At 43.8% G+C, this 26557-nt stretch overlaps 1 protein-coding gene across 8 annotated transcripts in view; it reads left to right on the top strand.

Moving 5' to 3' along the window:
- The window catches only part of ITSN2 (intersectin 2), a 169393-nt gene that overhangs the window by 102253 nt on the left and 40583 nt on the right, over window positions 1-26557 (top strand). For 6 of the 8 annotated variants that reach the window (XM_075598477.1, XM_075598478.1, XM_075598479.1 and 3 more), the window contains 6 exons: window positions 507-571; window positions 2653-2819; window positions 4510-4555; window positions 4746-4867; window positions 5623-5719; window positions 6603-6794. In XM_075598477.1, the coding sequence (XP_075454592.1) occupies window positions 507-571; window positions 2653-2819; window positions 4510-4555; window positions 4746-4867; window positions 5623-5719; window positions 6603-6794 (689 nt within the window). Of the gene's footprint in view, window positions 1-506; window positions 572-2652; window positions 2820-4509; window positions 4556-4745; window positions 4868-5622; window positions 5720-6602; window positions 6795-12439; window positions 19068-26557 lie in introns of those variants that run through there. The other 2 variants (XM_075598485.1, XM_075598484.1) reach the window with 2 other exon arrangements.

Raw genomic sequence — 26557 nt, 5'->3', positions numbered from 1 at the left:
ACTTCCCCCCAAAAATCTAGTATTTATATTTCATCTTAAAATGTTCAAGTACATACATTCTAAAGCAGACAGAGGCTTGTAGGAAGTCCTTTTAAAATGTGTTACCACTCTAAGGCTGGGTTTATAGTCTTGGCTTCAGCAACGGCGTGCAGCCGCAAAGCAATTTATCGTAGTCCGTAGCGACCGCCCATAGTGGGCGCGACGTGTGACGTCACAGCGACCAAAATCGCTGTAGTCAAAAGAATTTGAGATTTTCAGAGACAGCCGCACCACGTGACTGGCAGCAGCCAATCACATAGCCCCTTGCTGCGACGTGTGCCGTCACTGGTAGCGTCGCCGTCACTGGTAGCGTCGCCGTCCCTGTAGCCAGTACTATAAACGCAGCCTCAGTAAGGTTGGAGGCGCTGCTGTAATTCTCTCCTACAGAGAATATTACATTCATACCTGTCTTGGAAGATAAGCTATCTCTCCTGATCTCACGATGATGGTGGTGTTGTTGCATGCAGGACGGAGGCCGTGTACGCTGCGGTGATGAAGAAGCCTGTAACGCCCTCTTATCCAGCAGGAGAAGGTAAGGATACCAGTTGCATGGATGTAGACAGTACAGCAGGTTGGCTGGGCGGCCCTGCATTCAGGGAGGTTACTGAAGGGAACCAATTATGGTTATTTATTCAGTGCCTAAATATCCCTCTCCTTTTGCTTGCTTTAGGTAGTTTTCTGATCAGTCGGCGGTCAGCTATTCTTTTAGAGACGCAATTTAAGCGTAGTTTTTTTTTTTTAAACTTTTATTTTTTATTTTTACACATGATTGAAGAAGGGGGTCTCGGAAGACGAACCCTTTTAATTTCAGCTCCGGGGACCCCCTGCATCTGAAGATACGTACCTCCGTAGGTGGAGTCGGTAGCCGCTTTGGTTGATGTACAGTATAAAGCTTCCCCCGTCACGCGGGCCAACAGGAAGCTGAACCTGATGAAGTCACGGCTTCCTATTGGCCCGCAGGGTGCGGGAGTTTCGGAAAGACGCCATAACATTAACTCTGCCAGCCGAAGAGAGCGTCTACCGGCGCCTACTGCGGGGAGGTCTGTATATTTCAGAAGCAGGGGAAATTAACACCGTTCAGCTCCGAAAACCCCTGCTTCAATCCTGTAATAAGAAAAACAAACACAAAGAAACCGGTATTGCCACTTTAAGAAAATCATGCTTTATATTGCTAAAGGAAAGAAATATATATTTATTTTATAAAGAGCAGGAGATGCTCAGTTGGCGAAATACTAACATTTATACGAGGGAAACTCGTATAACCCCCAGTTTGCGCACCCCTGCGGTTCACGGCACTGCTTGGCTTCACATACTCTACTCATGCTTTTTTTTATTATTATTTATTTTTGTAGCACGTGCCCTTATTTTGATGATATACACGCCCTTGTTACATAGTAAATGAGGTTAAAAAAAAGACACATTGATCGAGTTCAACTTGCTGTATGTTAAATTTAGACGACAGATACTTAACCTGTGTTTGTATTTACAGTCTATTGACCCAGAGGAAGACAAACAATACACCACAGTGTAACATTATCCAATGATGTATTTAGCCATCGTTATTTGTAGTTTTGTGATTCAGCATCCGTTCTGTAAAAGGATATAGAACAGTATTGCAGAGGTTTGTTTCCACGTCATATGCTAGAATGCATCATACAAACGATGTATTACTAAATATGTGTGTGTCGGAAACAAAATCGGTCAAACAAAAGCATAGCCCCTTATCCGGTAAACATCTGGGGCGATGGTAAATGAGAGAGGTCACTAGCAATGTAACCGTCTATGTGTAAGAATAGAAATGTGCCGATGGGATCTTGCGAAATGGAAGTGTTCAAACGCTATGTAAATGTGTTTAGGTATTGGTTTTCACAAGATCCCTCAGAAACAAGTGTGTCTTTCACACACCCTCCCCACTAAAACACACACATGCGCTCTCTCCCCCTAGAGTAAAAATAAACTGGCCTCCTTTTCCTCTAAACTTCAACTCCACCCTTGCCCCTCTAACTTGTGGGTTGAAAACAGAACTCATAGGTGGTCAGGGGGTACGGGGGACCCTCCCCAGCATAACTACCCCTCTGATTGCCCCCACATGGTCCCTACCTGTTCTAATGATCTGTGGGGAAGGGATCCCTGCTGTGCTCCTGTAGCAGGGGTTGAATGCTCTCCTGGGGTGGTCTAGGACATTTAGTCGTGGTCATTGTGCTGCTTAGGCCCCACTCACTTCACCCCAGGGCCCTAACCTTACCCCTTACCCTAAATACCCTTAATAATACTACCCTAAAAACCTTAACCCCTTACCCTAAAACCCCGAAACTTAACCCCTAATACTACCCCTACCCTAAAAACTTTAACCCATTACCCTAAAACTCTTAACCCCTACCCTTAACCGCTAAAAAAAAACTTAAAATAACTTACTTCGAAACTGTCGGCGACCGAGTGTCCAGCCGCGGAACAGCTGCGGCGAAGGGTCGTCTTGGTGTCCAAATGCCGGGCAGCGACTTGGTCACAACGCAGTATCTTGCCACCAAATAATGTATGTGGTGAACTGCAATTAAATACGTTGTTCACGTTCATTTAATGACAATGCACTTCTAAAACCTTCTCTCTATTTAGAATATGTGGCCCTGTATTCCTATTCAAGCTCAGAGACTGGGGATTTGGCATTCAACGAGGGGGACATCATCCAGGTGACGCAGAAGGATGGAGAGTGGTGGACTGGAAACACGGAAGACCGGACCGGCATCTTCCCCTCCAACTATGTGCGGCCCCGAGATCAGGAGGTGAAATTCTCTCCATTGGTGACATTCCACCAGAACAATGTGGAATTGGTGGGACTTTGGTTGCCTGAGAGCTGATTGTGCAACAGCAGCCATGGCCAACTCCAGTCCTCAAAGGCCACCAAAAGGTCAGGTTGTCAGGATATCCCTGCTTCAGCACAGGTGGCTCAGTCAGAGACTGAGCCACTGATTAAGCCACCTGTGCTGAAGCAGGGATAGCCCAACAACTTGGCCAGTTGTTGGCCCTTGAAGACTAGAGTTGACCACCCCAGTGCTACAGTATAAGTAGCAAGTGCACATACAGATGTAGCAGACGTTATTACCATGGTTAACACACGTTAACGCGCAAACTAACATATTTAAGAACACGTGTGTTCTCTCATTAGCCATGGTTTAAAATAGCACTACGGTTAAAGAAACGCGCCAGCGTTAACGCACGACATTGTAATCCCATGTGTAATAATGTCTGCTGCATTTGTAGCATGCGAGGGCAGTAGAACTTGATTAGCTTGGATGCCATCGCGAATGTGGCAACAACTCTTGTTGGGTGAGGTTACGCTTGTTCCGATATATACACAACTACACACAAGACATCTGTTCTCCTTCTGTTTACTTCGTCCTTAGTGAAGCTGGGAAATGCAATTCCCAAAGGGGATATGTGCATTAAACATAAATGTAAGTCTAAGTTAACCCAGTAATCCATAAAGAAAAGCAGAAAACAAAGGAAAACAAAGTTGGACAGTGTCAGACATTATATGAGTCTTTAAAGACGCAATCCAAGCAAGTGATTTTTTTTTGTTTTTTTGGTCCAATATTTTTTCTCTTTAATTTAGGATTGAAGCACGGGGGGGGGGGTTTTGGCGCTGATCCCCATTAATTTCTGTTTCGGGGACTCCGTGCTTCCCGAGAGACAGACCTCCGTAGGGGGGTGCAGGTGCCAGTATCCGTTCTGCTCAGCTAGCAGGGTATACATAATGACCGCTTTTCTAAGCTTGCGCGCCAATATTAAGCCGCGGCTTCCTATCGGCCCATGTGCCCCGGGGGCTTTAAACTTTGCCGAGATACCGGAACCCCCTTCAGAGGTCTGTATCTTGAGAAGCACGGGGTCCCCGGAGCTGACATTAATGGGGTTCAACTTCGAAGACCCCCTGCTTCAATCCTATGTTAAAAAAAATAAGGTTACAAAAAAAAAAGGCATGAATTGCTCTTTTAACTCTTTGGGGGCCCATTAGACTTGGCTAGTACTGTATTTTATTTATAAAATGTTTTACCGGAAGTAATACATTGAGAGTTACCTCTCGTTTCCAAGTATGTCCTGGGCACAGAGTTATAACAATACATGGTTACATTAAATGAACAGGGTAATAGTACGTAATTCGTTCCGGATCGCCACTCGCACCATGACATAGTCGTAACATCGTAATATTCCTGCTCGTTTGTCCAGGGGAGATAACGCTGTCAATGAGGAAGTGGAATGAAAGGACCTCCCCCCCCTTCCATTGCATCATTAGCGACGCAGTGACCATGTGATCGCAAGTGCTGGCGGGGCTGTGGCACTCTGGGGCCGTGTCCCGCCCACTACTCAAAGGGTTAAAAAGACTGCGATTAGTTCCACACACAAAAAGTGTCAATTTGAATAATCTTCCCTTTTTTTCCCATAACGAATAATAATTTTCTTCGTTCAACTTTTCAGGGTTTCGATAGCGTTGGCAAAACGGGAACCTTGACCAAAAAGCCTGGTATGTATGAAAGTTCGCATTCCTGTTCTGCTCTTTGTATGAGAATGAGCTTATTCTCAGATCCCCACCACCTTTCTGGTGATTTCTGCATCAGCTCTTCCCCGCGGTAACGTGTTGTAAGATTGAGCAGTCGCTAGTGCTGGCAATATGTATACTGAGCAAGGAAACCCACTGTCTCTTCTCGTTTCAGAGATTGCCCGAGTGACCACGGCATACAACGCAACAGGCGGAGAGCAGCTTAGTTTGGCCCCGGGGCAGCTGATACTCATTTTAAAGAAGAACGCGTCGGGCTGGTGGCAAGGAGAGTTGCAGGTAATCCATCCAAAAACAGAATGCCTTCCAAAAGCGCCCACATGTCGCTTCACTTTTGTAAGAGGAAATGGATTCTAGAGAAAAACAAATGTACTAAAGCAGCTATCCCACCAAAACAGTATTTTGGCAGAAAAGCAGAGTATCCAAGTACTTCTCTCTATATTAAAAAAAAGTTTTGTCTGTACCTCTGTGAGATATAGCTCATCTTTGACATCATAATGCACATAGACTGGTGGCAAACAAGATTGTGCCACTGATTGAACCATCTGTGCTGAAGCAGGGATAACCTGAAAACCTGACTTGTTCGTGGCCCTTGAGGATCAGAGTTGCCCACCCCTGCTTTAGACAGAGAGCAGTCTAAGAAAGGGAGTGTTAGTTGACCTGGGAGGAGAAACGAGTGCTGGAGGAGAGAGAGACGGAAAGAATTTGTATCCTCTTGTATTAAATGAGGGAGAGAAGTGGGGGAACATAGGGAGAGAGATGAGGGAGGAGAGCAAGAAGGTGCGGAAAGAAGGAAGTCAAACCAGTCATTATGTATTTGGCTCAGGGCGGGGTTGGCGCTCGCCAGGCCTGAGGCCCTATTGTTGTATAAAAATGTTATTTGCTAAATCGAATATGTCAAAGTGGTGCTTTCCAGTGGAGTGTTTAGTGAAGACGGACGCCCAGGCACAGAGCGTCCCACTAGCTTGTGTTTCTGGTACTGTGCTTATTTCAATACTTGAAATATGTTGACGTTCTGGCCTTTTCACTCACAGGCAAGAGGGAAGAAACGGCAGAAAGGATGGTTTCCAGCCACACACGTGAAATTATTAGGACCAAGCAATGACAAAGCAGCTCCTGCTTTCATTCCAGGTAGGTTGATGCATTATTAGGAAGGCCAATATCCAATTCAAATACCTTGTACAGTATATCCTTTTACAACTTGCAAAGGTTAAAAACTTTTAAGGAGTCTAAATGTTAGGTAAATGAGCCATAAAACAGTTTTATAAGGCCCAGGGATCCCTTCAAGGCCTTCAGCTTTTGCATAACACCGGACGTTCATCTCGGACTGCTCCTGAGCAAGCTTGTGTGCCCTTATCCAAAACCTATTGTGTCTGCAAAGTTGAGCAGTTTTACTGGACATGATACACCGATCTGGCAAAAGCTGATTAAAGGGTGTGAATGAGCTGTTTTTATCTCTGCTTTGATGCTGGAGGAACCAGACTTGTACTCCTTGCTGGGCAATGCATTGCCATGGATTCTGTGTGATATCAATGGAACATGAAGTTTTGGTAGAAGATTACATGACCACATTATAAGATGTTGAATAAAGTGGGCTGTTATGAATAGACTTCTTTTTATGCACACGTACAATGTGCCTATAACATTATTTGTGTTGAGTCTTTCAGTTGTACTCTGTTTAATACATATGGGTGAGCTCTGAAGTATTGACCGGCAGTGAATTTCTGGACACCACCTACAGTAGTACGCGGCCGCCTCTCTTGAAGTAAAGGTGTGGTTCATAAAACGCATTGGAGATGCCATGTGTTTTTTTTGGTATGGAAATGAGGATGCTAGGGTGGCACCTACTGCATGACACACAAAATCAACAGACGTATATTATGCCTTTAGGGATTTGTTCATAGATTATGTATTCTAAAGATCATTATTATTTTCAGATGTCACCTTTGTACTTGGTACATAATTATGATTTTCACACACAGTGAGATTAGACTTTCTTTTTTTTTTTGTCTAGTGTGTCAAGTTATAGCGATGTACGACTACATAGCAAATAACGAGGATGAACTAAACTTCAGCAAGGGTCAGCTGATTAACGTCCTCCACAAAGATGATGCCGATTGGTGGCAAGGCGAAATCAACGGGACGACCGGCCTTTTTCCTTCCAACTACGTCCAGATGACCACGGAATCCGATCCCAGTCAGCAGTGTAAGTAGATTCTGCTCTGCTGAATGCTCCCAGAGTTGTGATTATCGTGCTATTTAACAAAGGCTCCCAGCTGTGGAACCAGGGTGAAATGTGGTGCAATAAAATGGGAATCCGGTTTATTTGTAGACTAAATGGGTAATTCTATATTAGCCAAAGTCAAAGTCCCCCATGCACGTTTTATATGGTCTGCTTCGGATATTAAAGACTGGGGCCCCTAAGCGAAGTGGTCCTTACCTGCTGTTACTAACACTTTTAAGAAGCCTTCTTCAGTTGTCAGTTTGTGGCATTAAGCAGCCTGTACTTTCACACCTTGATAAAAGAAGTGCAAGGAACCTATCCTGTGATCGCTATTCGTTACTTACTGTTTACTGTGTGACAAAGACGGATGTAAATTGCAAACCAGAAGATGGTAATGTGAGGGGGAGGAAGTTGTAGAAGCTAAACTCATGAATGATGCTCAGTGTTTGCATCAGAATCTCTCACCCCAGTCATTTACTGTAAGTACAATAGGGTTGCCCAAACTCTCTTCTCAATTAGAACACAATAAGGTTGTGTCATTTGTATGTACTATTTACCTGCAGGCATTGCTCGCTTCAGGGTCTGGAGGTACTGTATAGGCAGGATATAAACGATGACCCTGGTAAAAACATGGGAGCAGGACATGGCAATATCAGTATTGTATATTCCATCTGGAGATGCAATCTTCTGTCTGTGAACATGTAATGATGTTATAAGCTTTGTTTCACTTGTGAAAGTTATTTATCGTGGAAGAAAATCTCAGTCTGAGCTGCCGCATCAATTCCATTTCCTTCCATTTTCTGTGCCAACACGATTGCTGCACTTTGCTCTGTTATTTCATGATTTAGCACGGCTCTGCATGAGCCATGTATTGTCTGACAAGTTGTTTTATAGGAGATTGAATAACTAACCTGCATACTAGCCTCTTCCACAGTACACAGTACATGATGTGTGTGCCATTTTGCTTATGCATTGATAATACTTATACTTTATAATGGTGGCATAGTGAAGTCAATCAGTTAAATCCCTGTCCCACTTATATGATCTCCAATAATATTCTGTACACATTGGCTTTACCTCCCCTTACCACCACCCTCAGATATTTCATTATGGAAACGTCCAATTGTTTTCTGACTTGGATCAATATGCTGATATGAAAACACTTATTGTGGACACTTTTACTTCACGTTTATTCATGTATCTGCTTCCTACGGAACTCAGCCTTGATCACACCAGCTGTTTTATTTTGCCTGTCTTTATCCCTCATTTGGAGATGAGCCTCCAGAAAATCTGTAATAAACGTGGATTATGTATATTCTGTGATATTTGCTATTGGGCTTTTCACAATAAGTCTTTCGTTTTAAGATTTTAGCTTTCAAAGCTATTTAAACATATCTTCTACTATGAAGCAGATATGAACATGTTGGAGGAAGAGTTAGATGGCCATGTGCTATTATGTAGTTGCTATTCCAGTATATTCTGCTACACTGGACTGGGTCTATAAAAGCTTAGAATGCATATCATATACACAAGGTTTGTTATCTGATAAGATGGTAGTCTTGTTTGAGGATCTAGGTTTGGAAGAAAGCCATTTGTCAATGGTCTGCCGTTTCACTGTGTAGATGTTATAGTGGAGGTATTTATAACAACATTTATATAGGGTCCTTATCCAGGGCGCTGTACATACGTTAGTAATCAATGGTGGGGCTGTATATAGAACTTTTCATATGATGGGCATAGAGTAATTGTTAATATGTCTTTGTGGTGGGCAGGGGTAGGAACATTATGGTCGGGCTATTGGTTTGGTGAATTGAGAGCTTGGTTGGTTGGTTGGTGGGCAGGGGAACATTATGGTTGGGCTATAGGTTAGGTTAATTGAGAGCTTAGTTGGTTGGTGGGCAGGGGTAGGATTATTATGGTTGGGCTATCGGTTGAGTGCATTGAGAGCATGGTTCGTTGGTTGGTGATCAGGGCTAGGAACATTATGGTCGGGCTATGTGTTAGGACCATTGAGAGCTTGGTTGGTTGGTGGGCAGGGGTAGGAACATTATGGTTGGGCTATGGGTTAGGTGCACTGAGAGCTTGGTTGGTTGGTGGGCAGGGGTAGGAATATTATGGTTCGGCTATAGGTTAGGGGCATTGAGAGCTTGGTTGGTTGGTTGGTGATTAGGGGTAGGAACATTATGGTCGGGCTATGGGTTAGGTCCATTGAGAGCTTGGTTGGTTGGTGGGCAGGGGTAGGAAGATTATGGTTGGGCTATGGGTTGGGTGCATTGAGAGCTTGGTTGGTTGGTGATCACGGGTAGGAACATTATGGTCGGGCTATGTGTTAGGTCCATTGAGAGCTTGGTTGGTTGGTGGGCAGGGGTAGGAACATTATGGTTGGGCTATGGGTTAGTTAGGTGCACTGAGAGCTTGGTTGGTGGTGGGCAGGGGTAGGAATATTATGGTTGGGCTATAGGTTAGGGGCATTGAGAGCTTGGTTGGTTGGTTGGTTGGTGATCAGGGGTAGGAACATTATGGTCGGGCTATGTGTTATGTCCCTTTAGAGCTTGGTTGGTTGGTGGGCAGTGGTAGGAACATTATGGTTGGGCTATGGGTTAGGTGCACTGAGAGCTTGGTTGGTTGGTGGGCAGGGGTAGGAATATTATGGTTGGGCTATAGGCTAGGGGCATTGAGAGCTTGGTTGGTTGGTTGGTGATCAGGGGTAGGAACATTATGGTCGGGATATGGGTTAGGTCCATTGAGAGCTTGGTTGGTTGGTGGGCAGGGGTAGGAACATTATGGTTGGCTATGGGTTAGGTGCATTGAGAGCTTGGTTGGTTGGTGGGCAGGGATAGGAACATTATGGTTGGGCTATGGGTTAGGTGCATTGAGAGCTTGGTTGGTGGGCAATGATAGGAACATTATGGTTGGGCTATGGGTTAGGTGCATTGAGAGCTTGGTTGGTTGGTGGTCAGGGGTAGGAATATTATGGTTCGGCTATGGGTTAGGGGCATTGAGAGCTTGGTTGGTGGGTGGTCAGGGGTAGGAACATTATGGTTGGGCTATGGGTTAGGGGCATTGAGAGCTTGGTTGGTTGGTGGGCAGGGGTAGGAACATTATGGTCGGACTATGGGTTAGGTGCGTTGAGAGCTTGGTGGTCAGGTCTCTGGATTTAGTCTTGTCGGTGGCATGGTGATGGGTCTGAATGCTGCATACATCCTGTGGAAAGAGACAAACGTGCCAAAGCAGTCACGTCTGGCTTTTTAGTAGTGTAAGTGAAATTGCACTTTGACGCCTCTCCTGGGAGATGGAGGGGGCAGAGGAAGGGACTAGGATGGAGGGAGCAGAGGAAGGGACTGGGATGGAGGGGGCAGAGGAAGGGACTGGGATGAAGGGGGCAGAGGAAGGGACTGGGATGGAGGGAGCAGAGGAAGAGACTGGGATGGAGGGGGTAGAGGAAGGGACTGGGATGGAGGGGGCAGAGGAAGGGACTAGGATGGAGGGAGCAGAGGAAGGCACTGGGATGGAGGGGGCAGAGGAAGGGACTGGGATGAAGGGGGCAGAGGAAGGGACTGGGATGGAGGGAGCAGAGGAAGGGACTGGGATGGAGGGGGCAGAGGAAGGGACTGGGATGGAGGGGGCAGAGAAAGGGACTGGGATGGAGGGAGCAGAGGAAGGGACTGGGATGGAGGGGGCAGAGGAAGAGACTGGGATGGAGGGGGCAGAGGAAGGGACTGGGATGGAGGGAGCAGAGGAAGGGACTGGGATGGAGGGGGCAGAGGAAGAGACCGGGATGGAGGGAGCAGGGCAGAGGAAGAGACTGGGATGGAGGGAGCAGAGGAAGGGACTGGGATGGAGGGGGCAGAGGAAGGGACTGGGATGAAGGGGGCAGAGAAAGGGACTGGGATGGAGGGGGCAGAGGAAGGGACTGGGATGGAGGGGGCAGAGGAAGGGACTGGGATGGAGGGGGCAGAGGAAGGGACTGGGATGGAGGGGGCAGAGGAAGGGACTGGGATGGAGGGAGCAGAGGAAGAGACTGGGATGGAGGGGGCAGAGGAAGAGACTGGGATGGAGGGAGCAGAGGAAGGGACTGGGATGGAGGGAGCAGAGGAAGGCACTGGGATGGAGGGGGCAGAGGAAGGGACTGGGATGGAGGGAGCAGAGGAAGGGACTGGGATGGAGGGGGCAGAGGAAGGGACTGGGATGGACGGGGCAGAGGAAGGGACTGGGATGGAGGGAGCAGTTCAGAGGAAGGCACTGGGTTGGAGGGAGCAGGGCAGAGGAAGGGACTGGGATGAAGGGAGCAGAGGAAGGCACTGGGATGGAGGGGGCAGAGGAAGGGACTGGGATGGAGGGAGCAGAGGAAGGGACTGGGATGGAGGGAGCAGGGCAGAGCTAGGGACTGGGATGGAGGGGGCAGAGGAAGGGACTGGGATGGACGGGGCAGAGGAAGGGACTGGGATGGAGGGAGCAGTTCAGAGGAAGGCACTGGGTTGGAGGGAGCAGGGCAGATTGAGTGAGGGGCGGTGGGGGGGATTCTTCAGCTTGCTCTCCTGTGCTGAGAAGTTTGGTGCATTACTAAGTCAGATGGAGCCTCTCCCTGCCCTTGTGCACACTGCTGCTTCCTTCTGGCATGCATTATAGATCTCACAGATCCTCATGTCCCCTGCACAGTAGTTCCACAGCAGAGGGGTGGATGGTGTAATGGGAATTTTCGAAGTATAACGTTGTCGTGATCAGTTTGGATTTAGTAGAATGAAGGAGTGGCTCAGTGAGTAAAGACACTGACTGACACTGTGTTTTAAGCAGGGCAACCTGGTTCAATTCCCTGTGTCGGCCCCTTGTGACCGTGTGCATGTAGATTTCGATCAGATTGGCGACAGGCCAATTACATAGATCTTGTATATATAAGAGACACAGTGGTACGTACCCCAGTCTAAGATGCTGCATTTGAGCCTGTTTTGTGTGGTCATATCATATCTAGGGTAACTGTATAGTGTAATATTTCTTTCTGTTTCGCTTAATGGATACATTTTCCCACCCCGTTTGGGGACATATTTCTGTGTCACAAAGCCAAGGTATATGAGGTTGGAAATGCACAGCAATCGCTCCTAAAAGCGGACGTCTTTTTAGCAACCTTCCCATTTGTCTCGTATTCCTTTGCTGAAAAAGAAATTAGGCATTTTTAAAGATAGCTGTCCTCTGAATAAAGTTTATTGTTTGGAAGTTTAAAACCTGTCCTTGATTTGATTACATTTGTTTAATTGAAATTAAGTAAATCAAAGTAATTAAACCTGTTGAGCAGGTGTGGCCAACTCCAGTCCTCAAGAGTCACCAACAAGTCTGCTTTTTCAGGCTATCCCTGCCTCAGCACAGATGACTGAGCCACGTGTGCTGAAGCAGGGATAGCCTGAAAGCCTGACCAGTTGGTGGCTCTTGAGGACCGGAGTTGGCCACTCCTGTTGTAGAGATCTAGTTACATTTGCTTTATCTCAAATGTTTTCTGCAAATGTGTAATGCTATATATTCTGTACCCAGTGAATGCCTCTTCTTGCTCTGCACACTTGTTTCTCTGCTCACTGCTGTGAGAAGCCGCACAATCGTTTCATCCTTGGTGTGTTCTCTTTGTTTTTTGTTTTTAGGACGCAGTGTTGTCTTCCAGTATGAAAGCACCACAGAGACCCACTATCCAAGTTTGACTATAGCCCGGAGAGAGCGCTGGTCATTGGCTGCGTTTGAATGCTTTATCCACTTGAGCCTAACCCTCTGATGGGATCGTCTCTAGCGTCAAATTCTTCTTTGCTTTTCCTTATTTTTGTATATGGAAGGATAGTGGGTCTTTGTGGGGCTTTCATGGCTTTCTCCTTGGTTCTCTATAAGGGCTGTATGTTATTGCTACGTCAGTCCTAACGAATATACTCGTGAGCAAGGCAGAAATATCGCCCTTTTGCTGCTCGGGGGGTTTTGCAGTGTATTGTTCTGCAACGTGTTATAGACCCTATTCACAGGAAGGGGTTTTGGTAATAGCTTTCATTATGGGGGTCTGGGCACACAAAGACCCACTATATGCACAAGACAGTTAAGTATTAATGGTAAAGTGGGACTCGGGTGATGAATCACTTTGTTAAAATATATATTATACAGAATGTGTACGTGCTCAGAATATATAAATATATTATACAGAATGTGTAAGTATTATACAGAATGAAAGATGTGGAGACGTCTCCTGTCCGATCTGCTCTGATGATTTGCTAAATATCACTTGCTGGCCATTCAGCTACTGCACACATCCAGTAGAGCTGGCATCATCGGGCATCTAATAACAGCTTAGCTGATTCATCTTGGAGCACGTAGAGGAACAGTATTTGTCAATATACTGTACAACATAAACTGAACAGCAATAGCATAGAGATAATTAAGCAAAATATGGAGGTGCAACGGGGATCAGAAAGAGGACTTGATGTTGCAAACATGACCAAATGAAAGTTTGCCCTGTTCTGTAACATTGGTCCAATGTGGTCGTGTTGATAATAAATATATAAGCAAGTCTATACTTTCTATGTATTCAGTCTGCTTCTACACAATATAGTCAATCACACGGAAAACTTACTGGTATCATTTTTTCAAAGTGATCTTGATCATCTGTCCCTCTCCAAGTACAATATATTATTTCATGCTGCATCTGCACTAAATCAGTTTGTGTTTGATGCATAACTCGTGTAGTTAATGTGTAGCTAGTAATTGCCATGCTTAAAGAAAATATGTATCATCATTCAGAGCAACCTGTTACTGTCTACATCTGTGTGTCAACCACAAGGAACCCTCATTGGAACGATGGACAATCTATTGTGTGCTGAGTTCTTTCAATCGTTGAACTTGGGTCCTCGTTGGGAAAGAAGTCAAGCCAAGGAGTGAGCGCCTCAACTGTTTGTTTAACTTATTGTAGTTGTTTACATATTGGGCTGGGTAATGGAGAGTGTTTTAGACTTCGTTGTTTTAAGATACAGGCATTTATCAGTTTGCATATTCATTGGCTTCTTTTTGTTGAAGTCTGGCAGCTGCAGAAGTGTTGCCAACAAAAAAAAACCAGCTCCTGACATAGAATTGTTATGTCTCCATTTTTTGGCGGTCGGGCGACTTTCCCAAATAGACCCAAACAATATACAATACACGTTAATCCTTTGGTGCCACGACCACCGCTTTTGCGTGACTGCGCACATACATGACACCAAAGATGTTGGGTTTGGCTACATGTGTAAGCCGCATTTGAACAACTTGACTGCAATCCGGCATGCATGAAAGGGTAAAGAGGCCCACACATGCCCACTTATTTTCCCCTCACCAAGTGTATAGATCGTACAACTCTGTTTTGATGGCTGCACAGGAAGTAAACAACACTGATGTTAAGGCCTAAAGGAGCTGTTCACATGGATTAGGAAATCAATTTTCTCGATCCAGAAGTCATTCTAAAGACTTCTTTGTGAGTTTATAGATGTATTTTACTTGAACTTTTGTTCTGAAGCTTAATGGTCCACTTCTTTTTCCATCCTGGTCACATACTCCAGACCCTGTTAGTCTCCATAAACCCTTTACAGCTCAGGAGGGTCCAACAATACATTGCTGGTCCCAGTATTACCAAAGAGGTAGCTATATTGAACCCTTTGCTCCTTCTGCTCACCAGAAAAGGCTGCCCTCATCTCCCGATCCCTTCAGAATCAGTTCTTTTATACATTTTTGTGTGCATGTTACCTTAATAGTGCCCATATGGGCACACATTATTTAATAAAGAAACGGAAACCCCACTAGTAAACAGTTTATAAATATTTTCAGGATAAGCTATTAACAATGAATAAACGCGTCAGTTATTAGTTCCGTTTGGCCTTAAATGGGTGTGTAGCGCCCTAACGTCGCACTTGTTAACATACATTGGAAAGTGCAGGAAAGTGGAAGCACTCTGGGTAACAGGGATTTGTGCCGAGTTAGGCCTTGGCCATAGTGGGAGCGGGCATCCGCGCCGCAGCGCACGCTCGTCTGCAGCAGGAGAGATTTCCTGTCCAGCAAGCAGAGGCAACAGGGAGGTGTGTCAGGCGGGCGTGGCTGTGACATCACGGAACCGCTCACATGACCCGGCTGTCACGCGGGAAATTCAAACTTGCTTGTCTCGTGAGGCATCGGTCTCCCTGTCGCGCTTGTGCACGCATTTGCACTATACATAAATACATTGGCGTCCTAGTGTTGGTTTTCGGCGTGAGCTACAAAACTCGTGCCGTCTCCTGCACTATGGACGCAGCCTTAGAAGGCATTTAAGAGATCCCATGTAATTATTTACATCAGTAATTCTCCAAAAAGTAAAACAGCTGGGAAATTTCTCAGCAAAACATGTAGCAATGTTGACAGAGGAACAGTTAAAACTGTTTTTTAAAGAAAAATAGTACATTTAAGCTAGTGTAAGAAGGCTGGGAGGTTTAGGAAAAAAATTATATGAAAACGATTCTGCTTTGTGTTGTCAACTGGGTCTTAGCTATAATTAGTAGTAAAAGATATTGAATTATAACCTATTTCGTGCCGGTGGTGCATTCATTGCATTGCTCCTCACTGCTTACCAGTCACATTGGATTTTATTTCCGTGGCAGTACATATCACTTTTCAGTTGAATTTGCAGAACCAGGCCTCCCATATCCCTGCACTTTAGGTGACAATGGCCACCGTGGTACATTTTGGGAAACTCGATCTTCAACCCTCAAAGAAGCATCAGGGTTTGGATTCCTGCATATCGATGCAAATAGTTCAGTTTGTCAATATAGACAAAAGAACAATGTTCTAGATACAGTATCAGTGCTCAGGATCCATGAATAAATCATGGCAATTGATGTATAACTTGCTCAAAGTATTCAACTTGCTTGGAGGTGGACATTAATGCCTCCTGTTCCATGAAAATGAGAATAAGCTCAGGATGAGGGGGTATATGTATAAAAGTCCAGCGGTGCTGAGCAGCTGACATGTTAGAGGTGTGTAGGAGAGAAGGAGTGAGGTGTGTGTGTGTGTGTGTGTGTGTGTGTGTGTGTGTGTGTGTGTGTGTGTGTGTGTGTGTGGTTGCATTGTGCGGGGAGGGCAATGGAGGCTAGTGCTTTTGTTGGGTGTGCGAATGTATGTGGTGTGAAATAAAGGACGGGGTGGTGGTGGTTATGATTAAGAAAAGCGTGTGAAAGGGTGCTGTGTGAGAACGGGAGGATGCATGTGGATTGTGTTGTGTAAAAGATGGATGTGGGGTGTGTAAGAGGAGGATAGGTGAGGGTGGTGTGTGTGTGTGTGTGTGTGTGTGTGTGTGTGTGTGTGTGTGTGTGTGTGTGTGTGTGTGTGTGTGTGTGTGTGTGTGTGTAAGCGACGCAGGGATGAGGGAGCTCTGAAGAGCAGGGGTGCCCCGAGATTTTTGAAATCCTTGAAGGACGCCGTGATCAAAAAAGGTTGGGAGCCACTGATATAGAGGGAACAGATTCCAGGCCTTCCGTGCATATTTAGTTATAATAAAACAAAAATATTTCCTCAACCCTTCTATGTATAAAAATAGTATATTTAATGTAAACATCAAATGTCTTTATATTTGTTACAGAGATGCGCTGTTGTAAATATCATGCTTATTTTGCAGGAGAACATATAATTTTTATTTCTCCTTACTGCAAAAGGGTACAGTAGCCCTGTTCGGTATCCCCACTTTATACAATGTATTCTAATTGAAATGAGTATTTATAGAAGGTAAAATAATGTATTAAAGAAGAGTAATTCAATGTCTAAAATAGGCCATTACTTTGTACGTAGTTATACTCTGCATGTTGTCTGTTAACCTGTTTGATGCAAAGTCTCATTACAATAAACACATGCAGAGGGTAAAGTCAGAGAAAGGGGCTCGAATTCAAGTGTCATTAATCATCTTGTATGTTTCTTAGACTGCGCTTGTAGTGCCTTACGACGTCGCTCCAAAACAAATCAATTCACTCTGTCGCCAGCGCTTATATTAAGCGCGATGGCGAAGGAGCGACTGAAAATTTGGAAGCCGGGTCTATTTGATTTTTTTAGAGACAGTCGCCACATGTGACTGTCTCTAAACCAATCAGAGACCGCGGCCCACCCCCTTAGCGACGTTGCTAAAAATCAAATGATAGCTTTCGCTGCTGGCGACGGGTGACGTCATCCGTCACCAGCACTACAAGCGCGGCCTAAAGAACGACATGAAATCTGCTGCCCGCTTCCACTCCCAGCACTTAAATGTGAAGACAGCGACATGTATCTTAGCAGATGTAACGTATTGTGCGTTACCTTAATAATAAGCGAGTCGCCTTGTGTGCACTTCATGGTCTTCTATGTCAGTAGAAATAGTATGGGGGGGGGCGGGGGATTTGCTTTCTCGCGGTTAAACGCTAAGGCAGGGATGGCCAACGCCAGTCCTCGCGAGCCTCCAACAGGTCAGCTTTACAAGATATCATCAGGTCAGGTTTTAAGGATATCCCTGCTTCAGCACAGGCTGAGCCACCTGTGCCGAAGCAGTGATATCCTTAAGACCTGAGCTGTTGGTGGCTCTTGAAGATGGGAGTTGGCCACCCCTGGTCTAAGGCAATATTGGGGGAGTAGTGGGAGGAAAGAGTTGTATTCCTTGCTATATCTGGTGCTGGGATATTTTGGGTGGGGGGGAACACGAGAATGTATACTACCATTCCCAAATGATTGAATGAATGCAACAAATGCACTAATTATTGTCCTATATCTATATTCCTTAACCCTTTAACTGTCGGTCCGGGTCTGCGGTAGCACAGTTGACCCCTCTGTCAGTAAAGCGGTTATCTTTGTTTTATAAAATCTGCTAATAATATATGAATAGGACAGCCTGTGACCCGTGCTGTATTCCTTTGCTTGGTGCAGTAACGTGTCCTAATATTCCACAACTACAATATGGAGTACAGTATAAATGATGTGTTATAGCCACCTGGAACAAATAAGAATTATTCCTATGCTCCTACACAGCATCACGTTTTTAAATCAATCCCGTTGATCTCCTCCACAGTAAATATAAAATTGTGTGGTATAGAACTTTACGTTGTAATTTCTATATGCAGACCTTTTATATTTTGCATCCAGAAAAATATCCTTTCATATTTGCGCATGTTTTTGCAGTGATTTAATGTAATCCTTTGGCTTGGGGTAAAGGCTTACGTTGCATTACATGCAGCTGCATTTTCTGCCGTTTGGAAGCGCTCATCGGGATATCTGTTTTCTGTGCTTCCTTTGTATGATGATACCGGTGTGTGCTTGGCACAGCTTTTCTCTTTTTCCTACATGAACATGAGTAAGCCATCTGATTTCAGGGTTAAACACACACTCACGCTTAAGTTGTCTTTAATGTGTGAGCTACATGTGATATAACCAAGAAACCTTTAATGATTTAAAGCTTTTCTGTAATAATAAATTGTCCCAGTTGCCTTGCAGAGTATAACTTTTTATTTCTAGTTGTCATTTCAATGCCCATTTTGGATCAACACTGAAGTGTGTGTATATGTATGTGTGTGTGTGTGTATATATATATATATATATATATATATATATATATATATATATATATATATATATATACAGTGTGTGTGTGTGTGTATACAGGCATACCCCGCATTAACGTACGCAATGGGACCGGAGCATGTATGTAAAGCGAAAATGTACTTAACGTGAAGCACTGCATTTTCCCCACTTATCGATGCATGTACTGTACTGCAATCGTCATATACGTGCATAACTGATGTAAATAACACAGTTGTAATAGGCTCTATAGTCTCCCTGCTTCCGCACAGCTTCGGTACAGGTAGGGAGCTGGTATTGCTGTTCAGGACGTGCTGACAGGCGCATGCGCGAGCTGCCGTTTGCCTATTGGGCGATATCTCCTTACTCGCGAGTGTACTTAAAGTGAGTGTCCTTAAAGCGGGGTATACCTGTATGTGTGTGTGTGTGTGTGTGTGTGTGTGTGTGTGTGCACACATTCATGTTGAATTGGATCAGAAGCAAAAAGTGGCCGTGTGCGTGCTCATGTACATATCATTACTCAGAGTCCCTGGCTGCAGTGGAAAGATTGTATGCTAAGAGATAATAATGGAGAAAGGCAGGATTGTTGAGCTGTCTGAGACATGTGAATGTGCTCATACAGTAAGTGGTATTTGTTATGTGTGTGTGTGTGTGTGTGTGTGTGTGTGTGTGTGTGTGTGTGTGTGTGTGTGTGTGTGTATACATAAACCTAATGCGTATTGTTAGGTTATCTTTGTGTATAAAATGTTTCTGCACAACAAGTGTCCTCCGCGATTGAAAAAGATACTTGATTTGCACAATTAAAAATATTTTCCCGTACATAGGTAAAAGAAAAAGAAAAACTGCTTTGCACAGTCAATGCACAGAATATAATATATATATTTAGCATCATGGACTTTTCCTTTACATTCCTAAAAAATTAGTTTTAAAACCTAGAATAGAAAGGTTTTCTTCGCATTCCAAATTCAGGATTCAGGTGGTTCTGAGCTTCACCATTCTGTAACGAACAATAAGTAGTTAATACCGGTACTGTTATATTCTCAAACCTTATTTAACTTTACACTACAATAAATAAATTGTAGCCCACAATCTCCTTATGTTTTCATGTGGGGACATAAGATGCCAGCTGTCAGTCTATGGGGGAGCTGTCTCGGCCCTCTAAGAAGGGTCTTCTTGAGAGTAACCAGCAGCACAAGTTGATACCTACAGTAAGCAAGTCGACTGAATGGTAGAAAGAGCTAGGCCAACTAGAGGACTTTTGAAGACTTGGCCTCTTAGTTCCTCTCAGGGAAACAAAGGCGTTTGTTAGGTGCTACTTATCATAGTATCCCGGCTACAAATCTTGATCCAAACTGGAGGGGGGAGAGGACCCCCATTCATCAGTGAAAAAAATTCAATTTCTTCTATAAATTTGGAGCAGATTTGCAGCCAAGAGACTTTGATGTTTGACCTCCGTTGTTTATTGCTGCCTATACATTTGTCCTTGTATCATTTCCATTATATCCACCGCTGCAGTGCACACATTTACTTACTGCAACTCTGCCGAACCAAATACTTTTACTTGAATGGATTAAGAAAAGAAAACCCCCCAAATCGGATGACTTTATTAATATAGGTATTTTGTAATCTGTCGATGCTGCTGCAGTGTATTAAAACGTTTTAAGCTGTTAGTGATGCTTCAATTGCCTTAAAATGTGGGTTGTTTAATTGTAGTTACTAAAGTTTAATATTTGGAGTTTCTAACGATGCACTTGCAATCTGTTCTTGGCATGGGGATAATCTGCATTTTGCTGTGTGGGATGAGAATTATTGACATGTAACTATGCAAATATGTTTATTAAAGGGTCATTTATTGCAGTAGGTCTGAGAGTGTTTTTTGTACAGTACATTGATTTGACAGTATTTTTGTGTTGTTCAGGTTGCGGTCAATCAAGTAAAATACAAATACATTTGACATAAATATAAGAATAAAAGTCCATTGCATGATGCCAGCAGTGATCGTGCTCCAGTATGAAGCTCATCTTTAGTCTGAACTCTAGTTGTATTTCTTTTTAAGAATTCAAAGGTGTGTTTTAAAAGCACTGTTAAACCCAAATGTGATCTTGGCTGCTACCTGCAGAGCGGTCTCGTATATTCAAACTGCTGGTACTGCAAATCTTTCCTGATCTGCAGGTTATTCCTTTATCATTTTATGTCATTCTAACTATTCGGTTTGTTTAAATAAAAGCGCGATTTACGTGTTGTTTCTCTGTCACCGCATCAGCAGTTCAGCATGGCAGCTCATGACAAGGGGTAGTAGAGAACATTTCCAAAACAATCACTTAACACCAGGGGTTCTCAAGACCTCCAACAGGTCAGGTTTTCAGGTGATCCCTGCTTCAGCACAGGTGGCTCATTCTTCGATTCAGAAAATAAAACATGAAAAACAGATTATACAGATTAAAATGTTACTGATCAATTAGAAATACTAGAGTGGTCAAAGTGACTTCAAAAAGTGGTGGTGCTTTGTCCAAAAAAAAAAATACATTTGCTTTGGCCAAGCGTTTTTCATTCTTTTTGTTTTTTAAAGGCTTATACAGGTTTATCTGCTGTGACAATAGAAAGAAGCCGCTTTCTAAAATATGATACAAATCTCATAATAAATTTGTACGTTGAGTAAAGTAGTGAAACTCTGGGTGTGAACATAATATAAGTAGTGGTGCCCCATTCATCCTCATTACACCTATTTATAAAAACGAAAAAAATGTATTTTGATACTTTAACTTTGAAGTGTGAGCGGGGCTTCGAGGCAGAAATACGCACTCGTAGACTATATTTACTGTTTCATTTCCACATCCTTCAAACAGGATGGGTCTCCCAGTGCAGGACCACATTGGGGCGATTGTTTCCTGAACCCTGTCCATGTCTGGATCTAGAGGAGAAATTGATGCCGGGGTTTTTTTTTTTTTTAATACACGATTGAAGCAGGGGTTCTCCGAAACTGAACCCCATTAATTTAATCTCTGGGGACCCCCTGCTTCCAGAGATATTTACCTGCAAAAGGTGTGCCGGTATCTCCTGCGGTTTAAAGCACCCGCGTCACATGGGCCAATGGGAAGCCGCACCGGATGACACCATAACTTCCAATTGGCCGGTGGGGCCCCGGAGCTCTGAAATTGGTCATAATGTGAATCCTGGAGTGGCTACTGGTACCCACTATGGAGGTAAGTACCTCTGGAAGCAAGGGGTCCCCAGAACAGAAATGAATGGGGTTCAGTTCCAGAGACCCACTACTTCAATCCTGTATAAATACAATGGTTTGGATTGCCTCTTTAACAAACTGAACACCTGCAGGACGGTTGCCCCTGGTGATTGGCTTGCTGATATCAGACCGTTTCAGATGTTTGCTAGGAGACCTCCTGGTTCTTAAGAAATGAATGTGGGAGTCCGTAGAAGAGGGGATTTCAGTATTAACGTTGGGAGAAAAATCTCTCTTATTTTTTATTTTTTTTAAGTACTGTGTTTCAAACAGACTAGAGGTAATATATTTGACCATAAGGAAGTCAATTTCCCACTGGGAGAGTGAGTATTTCACTCTGGAGAGTTGTGCATGTGTAATGTACAGATGCAGCCACCAGTATTAGAACACTCACCTGGGAGATTCTGAGGCCGTCTCACAGTAAATGCAATGGGACTGCAGGGATCCCTGCTGTGTTAATCCGATGGGCCATTAAGAATCTCACGGCAATGTTTAGGCATTTACTGTGAGACTGCCCCAGAATTGAAAAGGCAAGAGTTCTAATACTCGTGGCTGCATCTGTATAAAAAAAAAGAAAAAAGGTTTTCACAAGTTTGTACATGTTGTGTGGCAATAGTAGTGTTACACTGAACAAATGTGCCACATTTGGTGAAAATCGGGGTAATATTTTGAGTATATGTGCAGTTTTACTTCACTTGATACAGTCAACCATTTTAACTTTGAGTCTTCTATATTGTCCAAAATGGAAATTTTTGACCGAAAAAATTTAAAAAAAGACCCATATGGCCACGTCAGAATCACCATTTGTCTGACTGCATATGGAGTGTTGATTAAAACCCCCATTCTGCCTCGGTCTGTGCCCACAGAATCCAAGGCTTTATATTACAACCTGCATTCCCAGAATAATGTTTGATTTGGGAACTCGTCCTAGCAGCAAAAGTGTACCATGATTACATTTAATTGATGAATAATTAGGTTTCTTAAAGCAAATATTAAGCAGAAATGTACATGCTTTTGGGTTTCTTACCTCCTTTAATAGTGCGTATTATCATAATTTATCAAGGAGAAAACTTATGTAGACATTATAGGTCTGCTCTCAAACTTGACAAAAGTATGTAAATGCAGCATTGCTTATCATTGCCACACATACCTGTGTCCTATGGTTATCAGTAAATTACTGATCATATTGGAAATGGTTGTGCTTCACATCGTAGGCCTAGATTCATCAAGCACCGGTACAAGTTGGCACCCACCATCCAGCGTTAACTCCCATTGACATTAATAGGATCGGGTGCACTAACCCATACAGGCACATCTGGTATGATTGAATCTGGGCCATGACAGGGAGTCCATAAGCTGAGTTTGGACATGTTTGGTGCAAGTGTAATAAGATCTTGGTAAAACCTTGTGTCACGTCTCTGTCAACTGATGATAACCAAGCCAAGCAACTGGGACACCCCACTTGTATAAATACAATTGACACAATTATTTAGTCTGCCATGTTACCTATGCCGTACAGATAAAAACAGCATGACCTTGGGTGAGCAGCCATTGAGCTGGCTGCTACTTAACCCAGCTCTGACTCCACCTTTTCCGGCATATACTTTTTCTTTTGACACATTGTCCTTCGCATTTTCAAATGTATGAATGTTGGGAGGGAAACAGAATCTAAAACTGGAAACGCAGATGTAGCCCTCCTTGCTGCTTCTCAGAGGGTTTAAAACCATGTCCACTACCCAAAAACTTGCAAGGACTGCTCCAAATCACAGTAACCTAATATAGTGAAAGTCTGGGTTTAAGGACTATATGATCAACCAGAAGGAAATAGTTGTGATTAAAAAAAAATAAAAAAAGACCCAACCCAGCGCTGCTGGCTTGAAATAGAGTCTCACTACGCCAAATGCCTTCTCTGCCGGCTTGCCTCTGGAATATGGATAGAGGAGATATCCATTCGTACAAATTTAAGCTGAGGGCGACAAAACATGCCTGGGAGGTTTGGCTGAAATCTAAAACTAGATTTAGGCTCTCCTCCACCAGCTCACAACTTTGATAATCCAAAATTTCCGCCTGGTTGTGGATCCAGACTGTTCGACCAATTTAAACTCAAAGGGATCAGGACGATTGCGGATCTATTGATCCTAGGGAAGCTCCTGAGCTACCAAGACTTGCGTGCTAAATATGAAATTCCAGAATTGGACACATTTAAATATCTCCAAATTAGACACTTTACCCAAAAAATATGAAATTAAGAAATATTGGGTTTCGGTTCAAACCTTAATAAAAGAGGTCTCTGACCTCGAAAGACCTATTGATCTACAGGCCAGGCTAATGAGAGAAATTGACCGTCCAGTCAGGAAATGAATCTCCTTCATTCTCACAGCGGCGAGATGCGAAATAGCGGCCTCTTGGAAGAAAGTAACTACCCCCTCCAAGGGAATGATAAAAAAGAGGATCAAAAGAGGTGATGCCCATGGAAAAGCTAACCGCCCTCCTTAAGCAAAATACAACAGGATTCTATAAAATATGGGAACCTTGGATAACTTTATATAAGGGGCTCAACCCTTACACAATTGAATATGAATATTGAATATTCAGAAAAGGTGATCCATGAGGCCTCGACCTCAATCCTAAAATGATAATCTCAGACACTCGGTGACCGGGGAGGGTACCCTCTACCCCTCCCCCCCCCTTTTTTTCCGTTTCTGTGCCACTCTTCTCCCTAAAACCAAAAAGTTTTTGTATTAGGCTGTACATATTGTAAGATGTGTGTATGCTGTATAATTGCCTAATAAAACTATTTGGAAAAAAAAATTCTGCGAAGACTTTTTCTTTGGCATTAAGTCAACCATCAGACTTTTCTCATGACACGGAAAAAGCTTCTTTATATACTTGGTACAAAAATAACATTTTAGCCGCTAAAAGTTATATTTATACCCTACCAAACAAAGAGCTGTTCAAATACCTTAAAATCCATCATTTCCTGGTCTTTGTTTCCTCTCTCGTAGTCCCACTAATAAATAATGACTAAAATTAATTTGCAATTTTAAGTATGTAACCCATCGACCCCCACCCAATCGCAGATCAGGTCCCTTAAGGTGTTCTGTGGTCTGGCTACATGTCTCGGTGTGGTGCATACCTGCTGGCAACAGGAGGGCCTGAGTCTCCGGCAATGACATGGGGGACAACAGGACAGGTCTCTGGGGTGAACGCCTTCGTTCTTCTAATGGTGCAGAGCCTCCATCTGTAGTAAGCCCCAGGGATACGGGGTGGAATCCCTACCACAGAATCCCCTCCCAAGGATGAGAGATTCCAGTCTCACACCATAGGTCTTTTCTATAGCAGCAGCTCTTTATTTCTCTCTCTTAGCAGCATCAGACAGGTACAGTCAGTATGCACAGCCAGCTAGCTGTTCTCCTTTAGGATGTCCCTGCCTCCACTCTGGACCTAGGGCCATCCAGAGTGGGGCTAGCTCTTCCCTTACCCCCTAAGCAGGGTAAGAGGTATTTGGTCCACCTCGCTATCAGCTCTACTCATAGGCTGCCAGCTCTCCTCTCTAGCGAACTAGACATAACTTCTCAGACTAGTGTCAGACTTGACCACCACTAAATAGGAAGTGCACTGCTCTTTATGATCAAAGCAGGCACCGCCCCTGTGTCTCTTGATTGGACACAGGGTTAGGTGACCTACCTCCACGATTCAGGGCAAGTGCTTAAAGTGGGGGAAACCCATGATAACTCCTGGCAACCTGCCGTTACCAGAGATTACTGCACAGGAGGACGATAGAAATATAGCCCATAATCTTACTACAAGTAGAAAATACCCGCCTGTAAGAGCCTCATTTCTAAATTCTATTATACCAGCTTTTCTTTGCTCCTCGGAAGAAAGATACGTGATTCCCTGGCAGAGGGAGCTTGGCGGAATCCCTGGAGTTCGAAGGTTGGTGGGACATTTAGGAAGTCGTGGTTATTAGCTCCATAAATACAAGTTTTAAAGAAAAGTCCTGCAAGCCTCTCTATCAGTGCTATGTTACCCCTCTAAAATACGGAATAATGTAAATAAATAGAAACTCCTCATTTCTTTGGAGGATGTAACCAACAATGTCCCACATACAGTATGATGGCAGTGTCCATTGTTCAATCCTCCGATCTCATTAATAAACGTCTAGATAAAGCACGAGAATTTGATCCATACACATTCCTTCCTAATAAACCGCGGCAACCATAAACATGAGAAGAACCACATTACTCCAAGTGAATGCAACCAGGGTCTGCATAGCTGCTCACTGGGACGAACACTCCCCTCTTCTCCCACAATGTCAAATTCAGAACCTCCTTTGGCTTGTTCTTGGTAATAAAGAAGTTTTGAGTAACTTTACTGGTAAAAGTTCCAAATTCTTAAATATACGGGATCCTTGGATTAGATTATAGAAGAAGATATGAGGAACGAACCCCAAATACTGATGCTGCAACTGTAGCTAGATAAAAAAAAATATAGGACAATCTTATATTCCACAGACCACTGAGGTTAGAATAACATGGACATTTTTTCCACCTTTGCGGATGTCTGTTTTTTGATTAAATATTTTTCCACTCTAACTAATTGCTCTTGGTTCACTGAGGGCTGTGACCGCCAGAAGCTACTCTCTTTCTCTCTTGGATTACAGTAGATTAAACTAAACAAAGGACACGCAGGTGGACTTGTATGTAGTTTCTCCTTTTGTAGGAGACCTGCTTCTCAAATGGGACCTTTATCTTTTTTATTATTATTATTCAGATTGTGTTTAATTGGTTGCTCATTGTCTGCAACATTTCTGGATCACCATAGCAACCCAGAATGGGGCCTAGCAAACACTAACACTGCTAGTAACCCTTTAGGAGGGGGAGTATATGTTGGAAATGTTTAACTGTCTCTGTACCTGCTCCCGTTTTTAGCTTTGTCTGCCCTACTGTATTGTGTTTAA

The sequence above is a fragment of the Ascaphus truei genome, chromosome 4, assembly GCF_040206685.1.
Source record: "Ascaphus truei isolate aAscTru1 chromosome 4, aAscTru1.hap1, whole genome shotgun sequence".
Lineage (NCBI taxonomy): Eukaryota > Metazoa > Chordata > Amphibia > Anura > Ascaphidae > Ascaphus > Ascaphus truei.
Note: the sequence above shows the minus strand (reverse complement) of the source record. Positions and strands in the feature narration are given on the sequence as shown.